The sequence below is a fragment of the Cuculus canorus genome, chromosome 11, assembly GCF_017976375.1.
Source record: "Cuculus canorus isolate bCucCan1 chromosome 11, bCucCan1.pri, whole genome shotgun sequence".
Lineage (NCBI taxonomy): Eukaryota > Metazoa > Chordata > Aves > Cuculiformes > Cuculidae > Cuculus > Cuculus canorus.
The window spans coordinates 9,527,206-9,546,380 of record NC_071411.1 but is presented as its reverse complement, the minus strand read 5'-3'; the positions used below and the strand labels follow the sequence as shown (position 1 = coordinate 9,546,380).

The 19,175-nt window shown below is 40.4% G+C and overlaps 1 protein-coding gene and 1 long non-coding RNA gene across 3 annotated transcripts in view; one reads left to right on the top strand and one right to left on the bottom strand.

Moving 5' to 3' along the window:
- LOC128853316 (uncharacterized) overlaps positions 1-19,175 on the bottom strand; it is a 55,016-nt gene that overhangs the window by 34,874 nt on the left and 967 nt on the right. The window contains exons 2-3 of the long non-coding RNA XR_008451772.1: positions 17,717-17,823; positions 13,878-13,958 (exon numbers count right to left, since the gene is read on the bottom strand). This is a non-coding gene — a long non-coding RNA (uncharacterized LOC128853316). The remainder of the gene's footprint in view (positions 1-13,877; positions 13,959-17,716; positions 17,824-19,175) is intronic.
- Positions 6,523-10,588, top strand: TRH (thyrotropin releasing hormone). Of its 2 annotated transcripts, XM_054077073.1 has the most exons (4): positions 6,525-6,674; positions 6,755-6,807; positions 7,682-7,893; positions 9,036-10,588. In XM_054077073.1, exons 3-4 carry the CDS (start codon positions 7,698-7,700, stop codon positions 9,620-9,622), a joined length of 783 nt encoding a protein of 260 aa, XP_053933048.1. In that variant the 5' UTR covers positions 6,525-6,674; positions 6,755-6,807; positions 7,682-7,697; the 3' UTR covers positions 9,623-10,588. The 2 variants fall into 2 exon arrangements, with proteins under 2 accessions (XP_053933047.1, XP_053933048.1); XM_054077072.1 differs by lacking the exon at positions 6,755-6,807 and having other exon boundaries at positions 6,523-6,674.

The window sequence follows — 19,175 nt, the reverse complement described above, 5'->3', positions numbered from 1 at the left end:
CAATACTCTTTGTGAAGATGGCCACTTTCTTCCCAAGTCACAGAGTTTTCTTGACTAGAAAACTACAGAAATCACCCTGCATAAACACTACAGAGATAATTACAAAACAAAGAAACATTACAGTGAATCCATTGAGATCTTTAATTCCAAACTGCCACCATCCCAGAAGGAACAAACCGTTAGACTGACTCTTAAGTATACAATTAAGCCTGTCAAGTTCTGACTTCATAATGCGCTGTTTATTATTGAAAAGTCTGTCAGTAAACCAATATATGGCATTAATGTCATAGTGCTTTGGTTTTGCTTCCTCATCAAACTATAAAACAATTTAGCTGATATAAGCAACATGTTATTTATACAACTTTTGGCAACAGTTTCAATGCTATGTGAGATACTCACCCTTCTCTCTGATATAATAGCCTTCCCTGGCCCTTACGGATTTAAATTGGTGAGGGGAGCTGTGTGTGTTCCATGTGGAATTTATTCAATAATTCTGTTAAGAGCTTCCCTGCACAGAAATTAATGTTCTCAGCTCATTCAATGCTCATCCTATTCATTATTTAAAACAGAAGACATAATCTCTCCCTATATTAAGTTTCCTCAAAGGATTTTCTATTAGTTTCAAGGAACTTAAAAGATAAAGTTCTGTCTTTACAGAACTGTAAAATTGCAGGGCTTACACTTAGAGCAGAAGCTTTTGTCATTTCTGGAATTTTTCAGGAGGGTATCAACTGAAAATTACAGAACCTTCAAAAGAAGCTTACACTACTGTTCCTCATCATTTTTTGGTCACGCTTCAAGTGACATTCAGCATTAGCGAGGAGAGCTTCTAATGATTTCACCAGATTCTCTAGGACAATTCATTCACCTGGCTTTAACTAACAGCTATCCCTAACAGGACTCAGAATTCCGATCAGAAACAAATATCTCCCATCACAGGTGCTTGCAATAAGCAACAGCAGAAGCACCACAGCTGGGGTCAGGGCTGGACCATGGTACAGGAGTTGCCTTTATATCCCCTCTTAGACTTCATATTCCCAGCTACTGAAAATGAGTGGAAAAGCTATTATTATTCCTCAATATTTTTGTTTTGTGATGAATCACAACAAAGACAGCTGAGCTGTGCTGTGCTGCTGACTACGGTGAAGATCCTCTAGCTGGGGATGCCTGCCACGAAGGGGCTCACTATGCTAACGTTGGCTCTGACTGCAGTGGACTGCATTTCTAAAACTCAGTTCACATCTTTAAATCCACTCTAGGCCTTTTACTCAGCAAACAAATCCTGAGCATTAGGTAGGTGCAATTTGTTTTTAAGTCTGTCTCCAGCAATGATTAATATTTAACACAAGATTCATAGGTTAGGTATAATACCTTTTGTCATAGTGACTCTCGTTACTGGGAAAAGCTGTTAAATTTGGGGGGATCGTAAGTCCTTTTTTAGTATTAAGAAGAGTGGCAAAGTTTCAAATACAAATGCCTTTCCTTGGCTCTAAGAAAGGTGTTTGCTCGTGAAAGATCTCCTGCCTTGTAAAACTACACTATTGGTCTAGTAATAGGGACCATATAAAGACGACTGTGGCAGTACCCACTCTGGTACTCTGAGCTATTACAATCAAGATATAAAGAAGCAGGAATTATACATCTCACAAAAATACAGTCCGTTCTCCTGCAGGGCAAACTATTTATATATTCAGACGCATGAGAAGCTGCATTTTAGAAAGGATCACCCAGAGAGAGATGTCCACCTATTACTGACATCATCTCCATTGTTTTCTCCCTGATCAGTTAAATTGAAGGAAAAAACTGGGAGGACTGACAGAAATAAGCTGTGCTTTTAGATTTTTCCAGAGAAAACAGAAGAGCTGATTTCTATTAGCAAACAAGTCATTCCTAATTTACAATTCTGTTAACAACAGGGGGGTCAGAGAGAACAGCTTAGATTTGCAATTGTTGCAAGAAACACACTTCAGAATATAACCAAGGGATAAAATTGTTTGAAGAGAGAAGCTAGAAACTACAGTCCCAGTGACAGTGTACACTTAATAAATATTAATGGATGCTTAACTAGCCAGTGGAGATACTTCTCTCAACGTTGCACACAAAAGTAATGTCATGTAGGCCACCTTTGAAATGAGAAAGATGCATTTCTTGTGATGTACTACCAAAAAACTAATCTGTTTTAATGAAGGGATATTAAGTGAATGGAGCAAGTGAGTGGATCTGGTCTCACTTCCTGACTCTGCCACTACAGCTGTGTGACTTAGGACAAACCACTTAAACATTCAGCACGTCACAGTGAAACTGGTAACAAACACAGTGGCTGGTGGCACAGTAATTTCACACAGCAATATTTTTTACCCTATAGTTCAAGAAAAGAAGAGCAGTTTCCAAACCACTAATATCTTTCAGGATTCCTAGAGGGACAACTATACTAAAGAAGACTAATGTGCTTCAGTTACCCATCTCTGACAGTGACCAGAGCAAGGTGTCCCCAAAAAGATGCAAAAATCTTCCAAGAAGAACTTTCTGCCTAACATCAGGCTGTCATAGTTGACCGACTGCATAAAACATCAGTGTTTATATTCTTTAAAACAGAGATCAGACTTGTTAGCAGCAGATGTTCTCATTATTGACCTTCAAGACCTTTTTAGGGACCAAGAACTGCGTGCACAGTGACAGACCTAAAGCTAAGACCCAATTTTTATGGGCAAGTACTCAGCACAAGGAGAGAATGCAGGCTTCTGCACGCAGGTAGGGGAGTGAGCCAAGCAGGCTGGAGAGAGGAGGAACAAGCCTCAGTCCTCACAGCTTGCACATATCGGTCTGACTCTGGGTTTGGAGGCGTTGTCCGCCTCTCAGTTATTATATGTAGAAGCCCTTTTAGAAGCTGATGTTTCCTTGAGACTGTTTAAAAGAAAACTAGGGAACTTAATCAACAGAGTTGATACAGAAGCTCAAGAGACTTGAAGCACCTGTGATAAAAGCCAGTGGCTGGACAAAGGGGCTGAGGATCACAGAGGTGCTGAAATGCTGAATTTAGCTGTGAAGCATGATAGTTGGACATCTCTGTGTAATACTAAAACCAGCCACGACATACACATGTACTGGGAGACAAATCCTGTGCTGACATGAGCCCTGGACAACTCTGGGGCATTAATGGGTTTGTGACAGACAGAAAAGTACAGCTTGGAAAATGGCTCTGAAGTTTGAGAAAAGAAACTGTCCTTCCTACCCATGAATTCAGTTCACAGTGTCATGAGTAACTACGCAGAGAGTGGGAAGGAAGGACATTAACACTTATAAAACAAACCTCTAGAAATCTTTTAAATATAAAAATCACCTGCAGGGAAAATGAAGCAGAAAAAATGTGGCCAAAAAACCCGAAAGAGAATTCTCAAAAAGAAAGATAGCACATTAAAAAGAAATGGTTTTCCAGCTGTGAAATAGGAAAAGAACATTGTTATGAAACAAAAGACCCTTTGAGGTGCTTAAATGTAACTTTCTTCCTTTAAACAAGTCTGGGCAAAGCGCCAGATGCTTGGCTGGAAGTCCTGGCCATTTTACTGTGGATATAATTTTGCACCTACCATGAAACATTGAATGGGGACATAGTTGTGACACAGTATTTCATCTCTGCTCTGTAAAAAGAGTCCTTAGCTCCAAGGTGTCAAGAAGCAGATTTTAAGGAGGAGGAAAACAGTCTGACCTCTCTTCATGAGCTTCCCTGAATAGTTTTTGACATTCAGTTTTTGTCAACAGAAAATGAAGGAGAATACAAGCCAAATTTCACCCTGCAGAATTCTACAGAGCCTGACTTTTGGATCCAAAACATTCAGAAAGCCTTCCCTTAGAGCTGTCTTCTAGGGGGAAAGGAATCCCTGAACAGTGTAAATAACACAGACTTCCTGACCTAGCACTGGATTGTACTCCTATTCATTCCAGCATAAAGGGTATTCCTAAGACAAAGTGAATTCCTAGCCCTACCTGCTGGAATGAGGGCTTTGCATGCATTTTTATGCCACATAAAACACCTTTACCAGTAACCAGGAACTCATCTACAATATCTAGAATCCAATTTGGAGCTCCTACTCCTATTGTGACCATGTGCCAGAGGTCCAGAAGTCTGCCTCGAAAAGAAAAACCAATGCCACCACTTCTTTGGAGATGCCCTATTCCTCATCGTGAAACTGAAATCACGTTGTTGCGGTATCCAGGCACGCAGGCCTGAGACACTCTTTGTACTCGTTTCAGTACTCTCTTAGTAATATCTCTGTTTCTAAGGACACTTATTACAAAACCTGCATTGCAGTCTTAGAACACAAATGTTCATTGCTGAGTAGTTCCTGCTTTCAGAAGAACAGAAAGGATCATCAGCTAAATCTAATCTAATCATGTTTCACTCAGGTACTTTAAGTCAGACTGAAAAAAACCTGTTAGACTAAAGTATTTCTGTTCCCACAGCTCAGACTGTTACGTGCTGGGGGAACATGGATCTCAGTACTCCTGTGAAGGCAAAGAATTTGTTGCTGAGGTGCCCTGGTGATCCTTGCCCAGAGAGCAGAACCTCTGTCCACTGCCACCATCTTGCATTCTCAGAGGAAACCATTTTCCTCACTTTAGATGTTTTTCCTCAAATGTCTTAATAAAACGTTTGTCCTGCCAAAAGAAAATGAACTTCATCTCTAAATCTCTAAGCGACACCAAGGCTACATCTGGAAATCTACGTCAATGTTTAATTATCATCATAAATTATCATCATAGTTAGGAATCTGAGTTCAACTAAAATTGTTAAACCTCCGCTTCCAGGTACTAGTCCTGCTTATGCTTTTACCAGCGTAAAGACAGAAAACACCCCGTTGTTATCCTCTCTATGTGGAAGGATATAAAGGCAGTAATGAAGTCACCTCACACCTCTCTGATTAAATGCAAATGTTAAATTGAACAGGATGGCAGTGGGACAAGATTTTGACCAGAGATGGACATTAGCTGTGTCTGGGATAGGAGTATTGGTAACCGCGAGTACAGAGATTATGGGACTGATGGTACCGCCTGTCTTACAGACCTATTCCTCTCTTTGCGATTTAGAGGGCTGGAGCTGGTGGTTTAATAAGAACATCCCACCTGCAAGAGCTGGCTGGGGATGTACCACAGAAACACGTTTGTCAGAAAATGCTTTTTCAAAGCTGAAATGCTTTACAGATACATTTCAGCTGAAACAAAACACGACTGAGTTTTGAGACCAGCTTCCTAGTAGGGCTGTGCCCCAAACATGCCTTGAGAAGACTGCTCAGATCTGCTGACTCTAGAAGTTCCTGACTGCTCCTGGCTGCCTGGTGCCCTGTGCACGTAAGAGAACTTCCCCCAGGATTAAGGCTTTGGCTCAAGATTTGTGGATGAACTCCACTGGAAAATAATGATCATTACAAATCAAGGGCTAGACAAATTCTTAACCTTACTTTGCCACACAACATCGCTGGAAATGTAGCTATCCAAGGAATCTCGTTTTTAAAACATCCTGCCAAAACAAGCAACTCACTTCACACACTTCTTGCCTTGTGAGAGAGATAAACCAAGAAAGTGTTCTCAAGCCATGGCAACAGGTTGTTGGTTTATATTGGCGCTTAACTGGTGAAGACAAATTTTAACTTAAACATTTTGAAGGCAGTGATGAGAAGCACGTACAAAGGTGGTTTTGTGTTCATGACCACGGTAGTAAACGGAAAAGCAGAAAAACACTGACTTCATCTGCCTGAAACCTTTCATGCAGTAAAAATAAATTAATCCTGAATTGCTTCAGTACTGTGAACAATCTGTATCCCAGTTTTAGTTCTACATATTGTGATCAGGATCACTGAGATTATCGAAGAATCATTAGCTCTTCATGTGTGACCCCTGCATGATCTGTTTTGAGCAGTACTGCGTAGAAGAATATCTTAAATAGACAGATGGATTAAAGAGAGGGAATCTTATCTCTACTTACAATAGTATAATGCTTTTTGAAGCACGTAGCAGCAACATAACCATGTTTTAATATCTAATGCTGTGTGTCTGTTTATATACTGCTTATGGAAGCCTACGCTGAGAAAATAAAGAACTGTGAGCCAAAAACTGTATAGTGTCATTCAGGATAAGAACTCACTGTATAAACGTATTTAAATACAATTAATTACGTTTTTTCATTGTTTCCCTTCCTTAACTTAAAAAATTACTACCTCAGTGCTTGCTTAATAGAGGATACACAAGCTTTTTGTTAAGAAGAGAAAAACCTCCTTTCCACTATGCTGTGCTACATAAAATTCAACATAAGCCCTTTAGAGAATTGAAAAATAGCAATTTCTGTATGTCAAGCATGGATATACAGAGGTCAGGAAATAACTATCAGAGTTTTAAAAGGCATTCAAAATGCAGATCTCTGACATCAGTAAAAAAAAAAAAGAAAATAACACATCACCTAAATTACCTCACAGCTATTTGCATAAAGGGTCCGGAGGCAGTACAGTATAAGTACGGAGACACAAGCCATCCAAAGAGAACTTAGCAACAGTTCTATTGGATGCTCTGTGTGTCTGTAGCAGGAAAAGGGCAACTCTGAAGCTCAGATGTACAAACAGCTTTAAAGGACTAAACAATCTCTCAGCAGATGCATCAAGCAAAAATCTGAAACTACAAACCAGGTAAATTACCAAATAATTTCTAATTCTAATTTTCCTTCTAAAGATTGCTCTGAGCCAAATAGCCTACGTGATATTCATAGGTCTGTTACCCAAGGACTTCATCAGAAGGGAGAGAAACCTGCCAATAAGAGAGGTAATAAACTCATTCTCTATTTTAAATATTTGTAGAACTTAATAAAATTGTGCATTTATTTTATGTTCTGAAGATATAATTGAGCTAAATGCCTGCTATACCAGTATTAAAGATGTATTCCATTCTACTGAAGGAACTCTGCTTACTGGAAAATGAATTCATGATAAGCGAGTTAGGAATTCCAGTGCTAGTCAGAACAAATAGAAAAACACTTGTAATTTGGGCAAGAGGTAATAAAGGATATAATTATTATTTTGTCTCTGAAAAAAAAAAATACCAAGTGCTTCCTTAATGCAAGAAATCTCCCCAACCAACAGAGCACAGCTATCTTATATTGGCAGATACACAGACCTTATTTTAATTGGACAGAGACATTAAAAAACTAACAACCATTAAAGTTGACATTTAACTAAACGTGGAATCGAAGTGCTGCAAATTCCACTATTATTTTATAATGAACCCTTAACAAAGGGAGCTGCCTGGTGGAGATTGTCAGTGCAGATGTATGTGTGCGTGCCTCATGCAGGGCAAGGGTTAACACAGAGTTAGGGGGGAATTATTTTTGCCTTTTGGGAGAAGGCAAAGCAAAATCACTGGCTTTCAGAATGATCTGTGCATCAGGAAGCTGGCATTTAAAATGTTCATGTTTATTCTGCCAGAACAACGAACAAGTGCCTGGTTTTAATTATGAAGAATTTACAGATTCTTTGAAGAATATAAAATAAACTGAGAGATTAGGGACAGAAATGAGGAAGGACCCTCATAAGAGACTTCAATCTATATTTCTTCTTTTCAGTGTCTGGAAATATTGCTATTATTGCTAGGTTTGTTTGCTCCACCCTCCTCCCCTATTCTGTCTCCCATGAATCTGCAGGAACCCCTGTCCCACAATGCCATCCATCCAGCTGCCACTGCTACTCCTCTGCCTGACCTCATGTGGCGTTTGCCTCAACGGGAGGCAGCCAATTCCAGAGAGAAGTGAGAACATGGGAAGAAGTCCCCTGGATGACATCCTGCAGACATCCGAAAGCCTTATTCTTCAGTCTGTCCTCAAGAACGCCAAAAAGGAAGAAGAGATGCTTAAAGGTATATATAGCACCTGGAGACCCATCTGGTGATGTTGGCATTGGACTTGCTGAGATTGTTAGATCCAATGCATAGTTCCCAGGTTCCAATGTACATATTTATTACTGCAAGGGGAGGGGAAGGATAGGAGGTCTGCTGCAATACACTGACAGAGTTCTCAATAGGCACTTTCTTCTGTAAGATCTCTCTGTTTAGGCAATGCTGCAGCCTCACTGAGCAGCTGCTGTATAATAAAGTAGAAGCCCGTCACAGAAAACTTGCCTGTCTGGCAAGTACTTTGCTAGGGAAGCTCTAAGAGGACATGTGCAGGACACATTCCTTTGTTGCGGACCCTGCATCTTATGTTAATTGGATGTGGGAACGCTGCCATTCATCTACTACCTCAACTCACTGGTTTTTACACCCAAATTTTCATGGCTGGGAATGCAGAGACTGCTCTGGTGTTCACCACCTCCTAGATGGTGGGTGCTCTGCTCTCACTTGTCACAGCAGTGGAAGCAAATCAGACTCAGACTGCAAAAAGCAGCACACAGATGCCTGCCACCAACAAGCAGCACAGAGTGGAAAGAGGAGCTGGCCCCAAGTGCCCATAGAAAGAGCCTTCCTCCCTCTTCACATGAATGCTGAGTTGATTGTGCTGACTCAAGACCTGAAATATTAACACAAGCTTAAGAATGAGTAAGAGATACTAATACAGTTACGATTGGTAGCTGGAAATGCTGAGCTGGCTTTCCAATGTCCACATGCCTGCTTCTACTTGTGTCTCAGCCCTATCCTTTCCCTGCCTGCTGACGATTTCCAGCTTATTCATACTCAGCTTCTGCAGCTGAGTATTTCTTTCAGCTACTCAGCATCTTTTACTCGCCTCCCTTTACCTGAATCTGACACATTTACCCAAATCAACATGTTAGGCTTTCCCATTGCATGTCTTCCCATTCGGCTGCAACTGGTTCCTTGCTAAAAACGTGCCAGAACTGTTGTGACAGGTGTCATCCAGAGTGGTCAAATTCAAGACCATGCAGTTAACTGTGCAATTGTTTCATGAGCAACAGGTTGTGATCCTGCACATACACAAATTCCCATTTCAAATTCCTTAGTGAGGATTATGGGTTATCACTAACATTACACTTTTCTTTGGACAGATTCAAATAGCCCTCTGCCAGAATGGCTTTCCAAAAGACAACACCCCGGGAAGAAGTACCTAAATGACCTAGAGAAGAGACAGCATCCTGGAAAGAGAGATGTTGAAGAAGACGTATCTTATGGAGACATTCAGAAGAGGCAGCATCCAGGGAAAAGAGAGATAGAAGCTGACCTTGACAGCTATCTGGAGCTGAAAAAGAGACAGCATCCTGGCAGAAGGTCATTGTCAGATCAATATACTGACATTCCCAGTGCACAGCTAACCTACTTGGATGAATTATCCAAAAGACAGCATCCAGGCAGAAGGTATTTGATGGACAAGCACCAGTATCCTAGCAAAAGAGGATGGAATGATGAGGTAGACCTAAATGACCAATATAATGAGAAACAGCACCACTCTGGAAAAAGGCACTGGAATTCTGACAGCCCAGATAATGCAGGCCCCTGCAGCTTTCAGGAGTCCTTCACCTGCAACAAAGGCAGCTTGTTGCTTGAGTTAGTAGAAAACGTTAGCAAAGAGAGGGTAGAAAGTAAACGCCAGCACCCAGGAAAGAGGTCAGCGTGGGAGAGTGGAATAGAGGAATGAGAATATAATTACATATCATTTGCATTTGGTGAAGTAAACTGCCAGACCACAAAAAAAATCTGTACCCTCCCCTTTGGCTTCCTGCTGCTGAGCTCTGCACCTGTCTTTTTGTGCATTCATGTTCCCATTGAAGCTAATGTCTTTGTCACACACTTAAAGTTAAAGAACTAAGGGACCCAGTTGAATGGGACAGGCAAGTACTGGGAGTCTTCAACTCCCCCACTTCAGGAAGTTAAGAGTGCTCATTACCTTATGGGCCCAAACCCCAGAAAAATCACACTGTGTGTCCCCAATTTGCTGTTCCCAAGTGACTGAAACAGGCTCTGTTCTGATGCCATCATAGTGGAACAATCATATGGTGTCCTCTCAAGTCAGTGAAATCGGTAGAGAGGAAAAAAAAAGTACAACATAGGCCAAATATTTCATAATGAGATTGAACAAGTTTTCAATTCTAAATGATACGTAAATGAGACCTGAACCCTTGTGCATGACAACCTGTCTAGACAGAGAGCACTAAACAGAGATAGGAACTGTTCCAGCTGGAACAGATTAGATGACTGACTTCATAGTCTGACTTGGAACTGGTACATAAAAACTCTTTTCATGTAAGACCTGTATAGTGCAAACGGTTAATGCATCCCAGAGCATCCCAACCGCAAGCTGTCAACCTCATTGTGTACACCCCAGGCTACGACAGGATTTCCACCCTGGTGTGTCACATTTCAGTTGTGCCACTCAAACCCACGCCTTCTCCTCAGACATCTGAAACGGAAACAAGCAGACATCCTTTTCTTCCAATAAGGATTTCTGATTTCTCCCATCTCAAAGGAATGCTTTTACTTTCCATGGTCAGACTCCCAAAAGTGTTTATTTGATATGAATGAGTCAATAAATATCAGTAGTCAATTCTGTGTGTCCTTATTGGTTGTGCAAACATACTGTAATATAGTGAAAAACACAAACAACCCAAGCTAAAAAAAAAAAAAATAAATTAACATCAAAGGGTATTTTTCTAGTCACAATCTTCTTGCATGCTGGTGGCCAGCACATGTTTATACACAAAACTGTTCTGCTACTGAAGTGGAAGGATGATTTGCACATAGATTCCCTTTTAAAATCTTCTACGTATATGACAAACAAAAATATACACCTGGGCTAAACCCACAGCAACTTTGTCATCTAGTCCAGGGACCTCTACTAGATTTACTAGATAGCCTGATTTCCTCTTTGCAGTTCTAAAGAACAGATTTTCTGATTTTTGCAGTTAATGCACACTTATTGAGTGCACAGTTATTCAAATCACTTCTTGTACATTCAAAAAGGTTAGAGCATGTCAATATTTAACTAGAATATTATTTTTTTATAAACAAACGATGGCTTGCTAGTGACACTCATCCTTGTCAATACTATCAAGACACATTCAGTGCCTTGAGCACTCCCTTTAAATACGATTGTTTCCTCACACAGTGCTTCAGAACACTTCCTCAGTTATAACCGTTAGTTTTGCCATATGGTTTAGAAGAATAATTAATCCATTCAGCAAGTTTCACTGCAGTTAGATGCTCCCAGGCCGACCAATATTTAACATGGTCTATCAAACACTTCCTAACTTTGGAGATAATCTGCTGCTTAATGTATGTGACAACTGGGAAACATTGTCCATTGACAGGGGTTTTCTAATTAACAAGTGCTTAAGAAATCCTCATAAGAGGTAGCTGGGAACATTCATACACTTCAAATTCCTTCAGCACATTTTCTGTATATGATGCCCTTTAAAATGTTTAGTTTTCATTTTACAAGGGAAAAAAAACTATAAAGATTATATCATTTCCTACACCATTTCCATCAATGAATGAATGCTTCTTAAACCTCAGGGAACACTACTACACAAGACTATCACCACTTGCTATAAAATGTCCAAAATAGGTTAAAAAACATTCTCAGGGATTCCTGGACAGGGGTGTGATTGCATACGAAAGTTCCCCTGCCAAGCTGTATAGGCCAGTAGCCAGTTTAAAGGACAAAAGAAGGATTTCCATCCAGACATGCACATGTACAGGTCCTGACACTGGCTTGACATGTCCACAAACAGAAAACAGAATAATTTGAAGGCTGAAATGTGAGCCAAAAGTCCTGAGCTTCTGCCAGTGGCCGGGGTCTGAAACTCCTAGAAACTCAAGAAGTATGACCCCGGAAACGTATATAACAGTCAAAAGCACCAGAAAATCCACTACTGAGGCACCATAAAAATGCAACCATCATTGCCAAATAGCCAGGAAAGCAACAGTCCTGACAGAAATCTCAAGAAGACTAAACAAGAGGCTCTTAAACTTCCACAGATATTTGTTTCAAGAGAGCTAGTTGCAGTTCTCTTTAATCTTGGGGTTCCTGCACATACAGGATTATTCTGATTGTGCTAAACACAGTTCATGGAGCTACGTTATTGCTGAAAAGGCTTGGAGACAGAGCTACAACTGCAACCTAGGAAAGAATAATATTAATCACCAAGTTCCAATTTTGCAGGCAGATTAGAATTTGCACCTGGTGATCTGATCACCTTATTTAATCCATGCATTTTTTGAAACGTAAGACTATTTACAAAAAGGGAACAGGAGTTCTGGTTTTCTCCACTTTATATTAAATTTTCCCTTTAAAACTTTCAAAAGCTAGCATTTACTTTCAATGGAGCAAATTGCTCAGTTATTCTATTACTTGCATAAAAGACTGTCACTCAAGGAAAGAGAGGGTGTTCATTGGGGAAAAAAATACATATTTTGAGTTCTCCTACTTTTTTTACAGTACCTCAAAACAATATTTCAATTTTGCCAACAAAATTGTCCAGATTTCTGTTTTGTTTGATAGCACATTTTCTTCCAGTACCTGCACGAGAATTTCACCTCTCAATTAACTTCTTCCTGTCTTCTGCAGTGCTGGAGACACGGCACCATTCAACTACAACATTCTTTCTTCTACAGGCATCATGCTCAGAGCACAGCCTGCCATTTGTGATTTGACAGTTTTGCGACTATGAAACACACACAAGTTCTGTATCTGTCAAATTTACCTACACGTTAAAAGTTTTTGGCTGTGGAATTTGGCTAAGGGACTAACAAGAAAAGAACCAGCTTCTATACTATACTGCTCTGCTCCTTTAAATAGTAAATAGAGTGCAATTTCTTAGCAACATGAAGTGTTACCAGCTTTGCTCAGTCACACACGTAAATGTACTTGTGCATCTTGATAATTACAGAACAGCGCCTTTAAGTTGCAAAGCTCCTCGACGAAGTACAAGATCCATCTGTAAGACAGTCTGGGGCTCTTCAGAAATGATAAAGAATTGGTTGCAAATTTGGTCCAAAGTCACGGAAGTCAGTGGAAAAAATATCTCTTGTTCTCTGCAGAATCAGGATTAGGTCCACAGAGCAAAGCTGTGCACTGGCCCTAATGTGGCACCACAGTCATGGAAAATCTTATTTTTAATTGAGACTAAAACAGCCCTACACAGATGAATTCTCTGTTTACTTTATCACCATTTTACATTTCAGGAATTTTGCAAGTTATTGAGACATAAGAGAGTTTGATTCCTAAAGAGCAACTTTTACAAGTGTTCCAAAATGAGCTTTTTTTTTTCCAAGGGGAGGAGAAAGTTGATGTGAACAAGGTGTATAACGAACATCTCCAGCATCTATTTTCAATTTCTCTCACCATCACTGTTCTGTGCCCCCTCCCACACACTTATCAGCCTTGACCTCTTTGCTAACCCACTCTAATTGTCATCAGCTAAGCATTTCCAAGGGATGCACGGCCTCAACAAAACCCTTTATTACTACTTTTAATGACTCATTAGTTGGAGAAAGTTTGAAAACAACATTATCACACAGCTGAGGTAGAGTCACTCTTGCCTGGTAACTCAAGTACTTAACACTAAGCAGCCAGCTGCAATTTTAAAGCATCCATCAGGACATTGCCATGAGTAAAAACTATGATCAAAAGCAGTCAAGGGGAGAAGCACTGCAGAATGGATGAGCCTGGGTGAGGTCTAGGCTGTACAGACACATAACACAAAAGATGCCGACAGGGAAATACTTCTGGTTTTAGGAAATGGATATGTGGTCTACCTGCATTAGAGTGCAGGAGTCCCACTGTCTCTTCCAACAAGAACAGCATGAACTGCCCACTCCTGCAGGGTAGGGCTGAACACAGATCTCTGACAAAAAAAGATGGTGAAATTCCTTGAGAAAACCGAGTTACCTACCTGCCTTGAGATTCCTTTTAGACCTGCATAAAGACACTCATGGTTTGTTCCCCTTGATGAAACCATTGCAGCTTAAAAGTCCTAAGAAGGAAACCAAGAAAAGGACATTTACCACTTATATGCCAATTTATATTGTCTGCTTACATAAGTTTAAGGAGCACAGGCTGAAAGAGAGTAAAGCAGAACCAAAATCTTATTAGATCACAAACTACATTTGTATGCTGGTGCACAATACTGGTTGCTGACAGAGATGGGGCATGTCAGATACTAATATAATGGAATGATCCTTGCCTAAAGGCAAGCTCTTGAGTTTATTTCAACCACTTTGGTTTGACCTAAAAGCCAGTGATCCAGACAAGAAAGCAGCATCTCACAGACACCGGCGCAGGAAGTGTCGAGTGACTGAAGGAGCACTTTCCTCATTTACTCACAACCAACATACACTGAACCTTCCTCATAGCCATGAGAGCTGGAAAGAGGGAAAACCTGGACCTAATAAATCACACAAATACTGGGATGCAGTAAACCAGGATCCAACTTATCATATCAAAGGAAGTTAGTTCATTGCCATCTTCTCTCTATAATGGATATCCTAACTAAATGCAAACAAATATGAACAATGTAGACACTTCAATAGCTGATTGGTATAGAGAAAATGTGAGATTATGACTGAGAAATCTAGGGAAAGAACCTGCTTTGAAGAGGTTGCCTGAAATACTATTGCTGTTTTAAACTACTTTTTACAGACAAGCATGTTTCCAGCAAAGTTCCCTCTTGATTCTGAAACTGGTAGTGACGTGTGGAGTGTCTGAAGAAGCTACTGTAAAAAGAGAAGAAAAACTAAGGCAAATGAAAAATATAGTAAGACTTTGTAACAGATTCTCTGAGCCAAAGCAGTCAAGACAAGAAGCAAGCTATTGGAACAAACAGGTGTTGTTGAAAACAGCAACAACAGGCTGCAAAAAATCACAAATCTTTCACTGTTGAAGGTATTCCATTTCTTGATTTTAGACATGTTGCTTCCAAGACAGGAACTGTGTGCAGTACAGATTTGTTTGGGAAATAGAAGACAAGAGAGGCCATGGGAGACAGCACCCAAACATGGATGTGCTTGAAAGCTGAAATGAGCCCTGAACCTAATCTAGACATGGTAGGTGTGGATCCTACATTCAAAACATTAAATTAAATGTAAACACAAAAGAACTCTGAATCTTGCTGTCTCTCCCCTTTATAATTCAGCTACTCTATGTAAAATAGGTGCCATTCCATGGCGCTCAGGACCGACACGCCAGATTCTTCAGCAGCATTAAGGGCTTGAACTTGTGTAGCTGACTGGCCTGCCAGTACCAAAACCGTTAATAGGCAAATCAGATAAATGGGGCTCAACAAGTTGTCAGCTGCAGCTCTTCCAAATCATCATGCAGTCAGTTTTGATTGAGGAGTCAGCAAACACAGGAAAATCATGGGTTTGTCATGGAAATGTAACTTCTATCCTCTCCACGCAGATTAATCAAATTTGGATTGTATCAAAATGTTTACTTCAAGCAACTTGAGCGTACTGAATATATGAGTTTCGTTAAAAGGAACAGCAATATGCAAATTTGTTAGTTCTCTGAACAAAATGAAAAATACAGAAAATGTTGGTTTAGATCCACCTAAACAAACAAACAGAAAAGTTCTCTCACATAAATTAAAATAAAAGATTATTTTTTGTTGTAGGAAGAATGTTGTGCTCCCCATTCCATGCTAGTAGATTCAAAATGAATTTTTAAAAATTTATCATTAAGTTATAAGATTGAATTTAGGCCAATTTTAAACACAGCATCAATTTCAATTAACTACCTGTTCACTTTAGGGAATACTTTGGAAGATCATTCTGATTTTCCATTCTGGCCTCACCCCAAACTCTACAATGAACTCAACACTGTTAATTTTCAGATATTGTAAACTTTTTTTAGCGAGTATGCTGTATTTATGCAAAAATGTTTCACTACATTCCTTGAGAAGCAGACAGACATCATTAAGAATTACTTCTAGTCTACATTTACCTCTCCTGTGCTGGGATCACATTCCATTATTTAACATTCCAAATGTCACAGGTTATTTCAAGAGGTCAAGGAGTACACAAGAACTTAACTGGAATATGTTTCTGGCAGGACTGAGCCATAGCTACTGGGCTGACAGTGGCCCTTTTCTCAGATGAATTCGCATGAGTCTCTCCTCTTGGACATCGGTAGCAATGACCAATGCAGCAACAGACCAGGTCTTTCACTGTTAAGAGTTACTACAACAGCTCACAAACATATTTTGCAACTTACTTACTTACTCAGTGTTTGCAAAGGACTTTGAGTGCGGCACTGTATGAGGAGTAGATGTGGAGTTCCGCAGGCTTAGATTTTATATTCCAGTGGCAAAACAGGGCAGCATGAGCCTGACTGGGCTTACTAAACAAGTATTTGGAACACTTTCCTTCCCTGTGCTGTTGCTCTTTTACACTGATTCACAATGGTAAGCTATTACTGATCCAAATACAGTCCCCAACGACACCTGTAGCATTTCAATAATGTTTAATTTGTCCCCAAATACCTCTTTTCCTATTGCAACTAGCTGGATGATGACAAATTAATTTTTGAAGAAGCATATACTGGATTGCTTTAGATTGACCTGGATTTTTTCATGTCGTAAACACTCTCTGTGTGGGAAAGTGTGATGAGCCTGCCTAAGTGACAAGCAGCCAAAGCCTGTTCTCATTTACACCAGCACAAACTTAGATTATGCTCCACATCTATAAACGGACACGGGGCCCTTAGGGACACAGGAGCCCAAACTTCCCTTTGTGAGTGAACAGACAGCATTCAACACATCACTGCATCTGGAATGCTAACTTTGTATTAGCGCTTCTAAAATACTCTCTGAGAGACTCCCAATAGGAGCCTAATACCCTCAGAAAATCCAAATCATATTAAACCGATGCAATCACTCAACATGGAATGGGTTCCTCAGGAAGTGCTAAAGACCATTTCTATTCAGAAACCTGCAAACAAATGGCATTTTTCTTTCAAAATGTTGAATGAAATTTCTCTTTGAGAGTGACTGACACGACTCAGTGTTTTATCAGTAATTCAAAACGATTCATTTGGCAAGATGTGCTCTCACAGTCTGTGGTAAAACACAGAACATGTAAAAGAGCACAATTAAATTAAAGATGCAGCGAGTGGTTTCTAGTGCACATCCTAGCACGTTATCATGCTCTGCACAACTCACTGTAGGCAGTCCTTCCCACTGTACTGTTTGCCTACCCACTGTACTGAGCCTATCCAACAGGAGGCTCTTAAACTTCCATCACTATATTTATGATGTTAATAGCCTTTAAGACTTTCCATTTGAAAATGAGTAGTTATGCTTCATGTAGAGAAAAGCAGGTGTAAGGAAAGAGCTTGCAGTCCAGAAGTATCGTGCTTTTCCTTATACCTGGTCCTTGCTACTTCTGAATGACAGGAGGGCATCGAGCTGCCTGGGTCAGCAGGGCCTCACAGCTCAACAGGCAGGACTGTCCTACTTACTGCAAGAGAAAAATCTTTCACACTGCAGCCCCGTGTGCTGAGAAACCTACGGCAAAGCCCAGCGGATCCCAGCTGGCTCTCAGGTGCGCTCCGTGTGCCATCTAGTGACAGCCACTTCTCCACTGCCTTCTTCATCCCTTCTCTGCACCTACTACATGAGTAACACACACACCTGAATCAGGAGTGAGAAAACTACAGGCACCTCCCTACAAGCCCCGCATCTGCTCTCTTCTTTTCTTTTTCACTTAATCCCACTATTACCCTTCTCATACTCACCAGTCTTCCCTCCAAGCACAGGTCTTGCAGCTCTCCCAGAGACACTCGCATTGCTGGAGCACGGTTTCACTAACTGAGGGTCACAAATCACTGGCTTCAGCGGAGGCCTGGAGAAAAGGAGCAAGGTAACAGCACAAGGAGTTCCACCTGAGCTTTCCTGAGGCACAAGCATGACTCAGTACCAGGAAACAGCCCAGCTCAAACAAAGCCAGAGGAAGGACAATGACACCACAGCAGGTGAATCTTTAAAGGCACTAAGCTTCAGGCTCACTTCCTCTAAAGACAGGAACACAAGAGAATCAGAACCTATATTGCTCCAGCTTTGCCCACCCTCAAGCATTACCCTACAAACCCCTCCTCCCTCACTCCCCCAACTGCCCACTTCCTCCCACCCTATACAAAGCCCTCAGACTAGTCCACAGGTGCCTCATCAGGGATATGAATAATTTAAACCTCAGGTTTTCCAATCTGGTTTTCAAAGAGATGCCACTCTGCGGGGGAGTTAGTGCAATTCTTAGCTGCTGGTCAGAAAGATGCAGCAGATACATGGGGTAACTCACATACTGCTGTAGGAAAAGGAGCCTTCTTAGGGTGTAAACACAGTAACAGAGATCAGAATACAGGCATCAGGGAAAAAAAGAGAGTAAAGGATGACAGTAATGAGAGAAGATGGTTATTAACTGAAGCCCCAATTCCAAATATAGGCCTATGCAATAAGAAAACCGAGGAGCTTTGATGAGCTGTGCACGCTAGACGGCTCTGCCAGCTCAGGACTGAGCATATTGAGCACTTCTTGGCAGGCCTGTTCTATGTGTGGTTAAATCCTTCCAGCTAAGTCTGGAAGAGGCCAGAAATATACTTTTTATATAACAAAAACAGTATGAAAAGTCAGATGGTTAATTCTATATTTCCATTTTCATCGTTTAAAGTACTGTCCTTCTTTACAAACACTGCTGGTTTCCTTCCAGTCCCTACACGCTGAAGACTTTGAGTTTTAAAATTAAAACTTAAAAACTTTAAAAATTAGAACACTTAAAATATTTCCAAGGTCTTAAGTTCTTGGCATCAATACAGCCCCTTAAATTATTGAATAGATTTTTAGAAAAGTAACAATCAATCATACTTTCTAAAAACAAGCTTAACAATGTATAGTCTCCCTGAGTGCACTACGGGGAGAGCACCTGACCAGGGCAGCTTTTACAGCATAAGATCTCTTATCAGTTTTTAATATCAAAGAGAAATGGGGTCTGTGTTTTGTGTGCTGAAGAGGTGACGGTAACTGGGGTTCTACATTATTTCCACAGCTGCCTGTTTCTCTGTTCATCACTGAATCAAAAAAACAAAGTGTAGTGGTTCTTAATGCGAAACTGTCCATGTAAAAAAAAATCAAAGTTTGACCATTTATATAATACTAATTTACTCCTATAGTTAAATCAGTTCCATTTAATTTCCCATTATA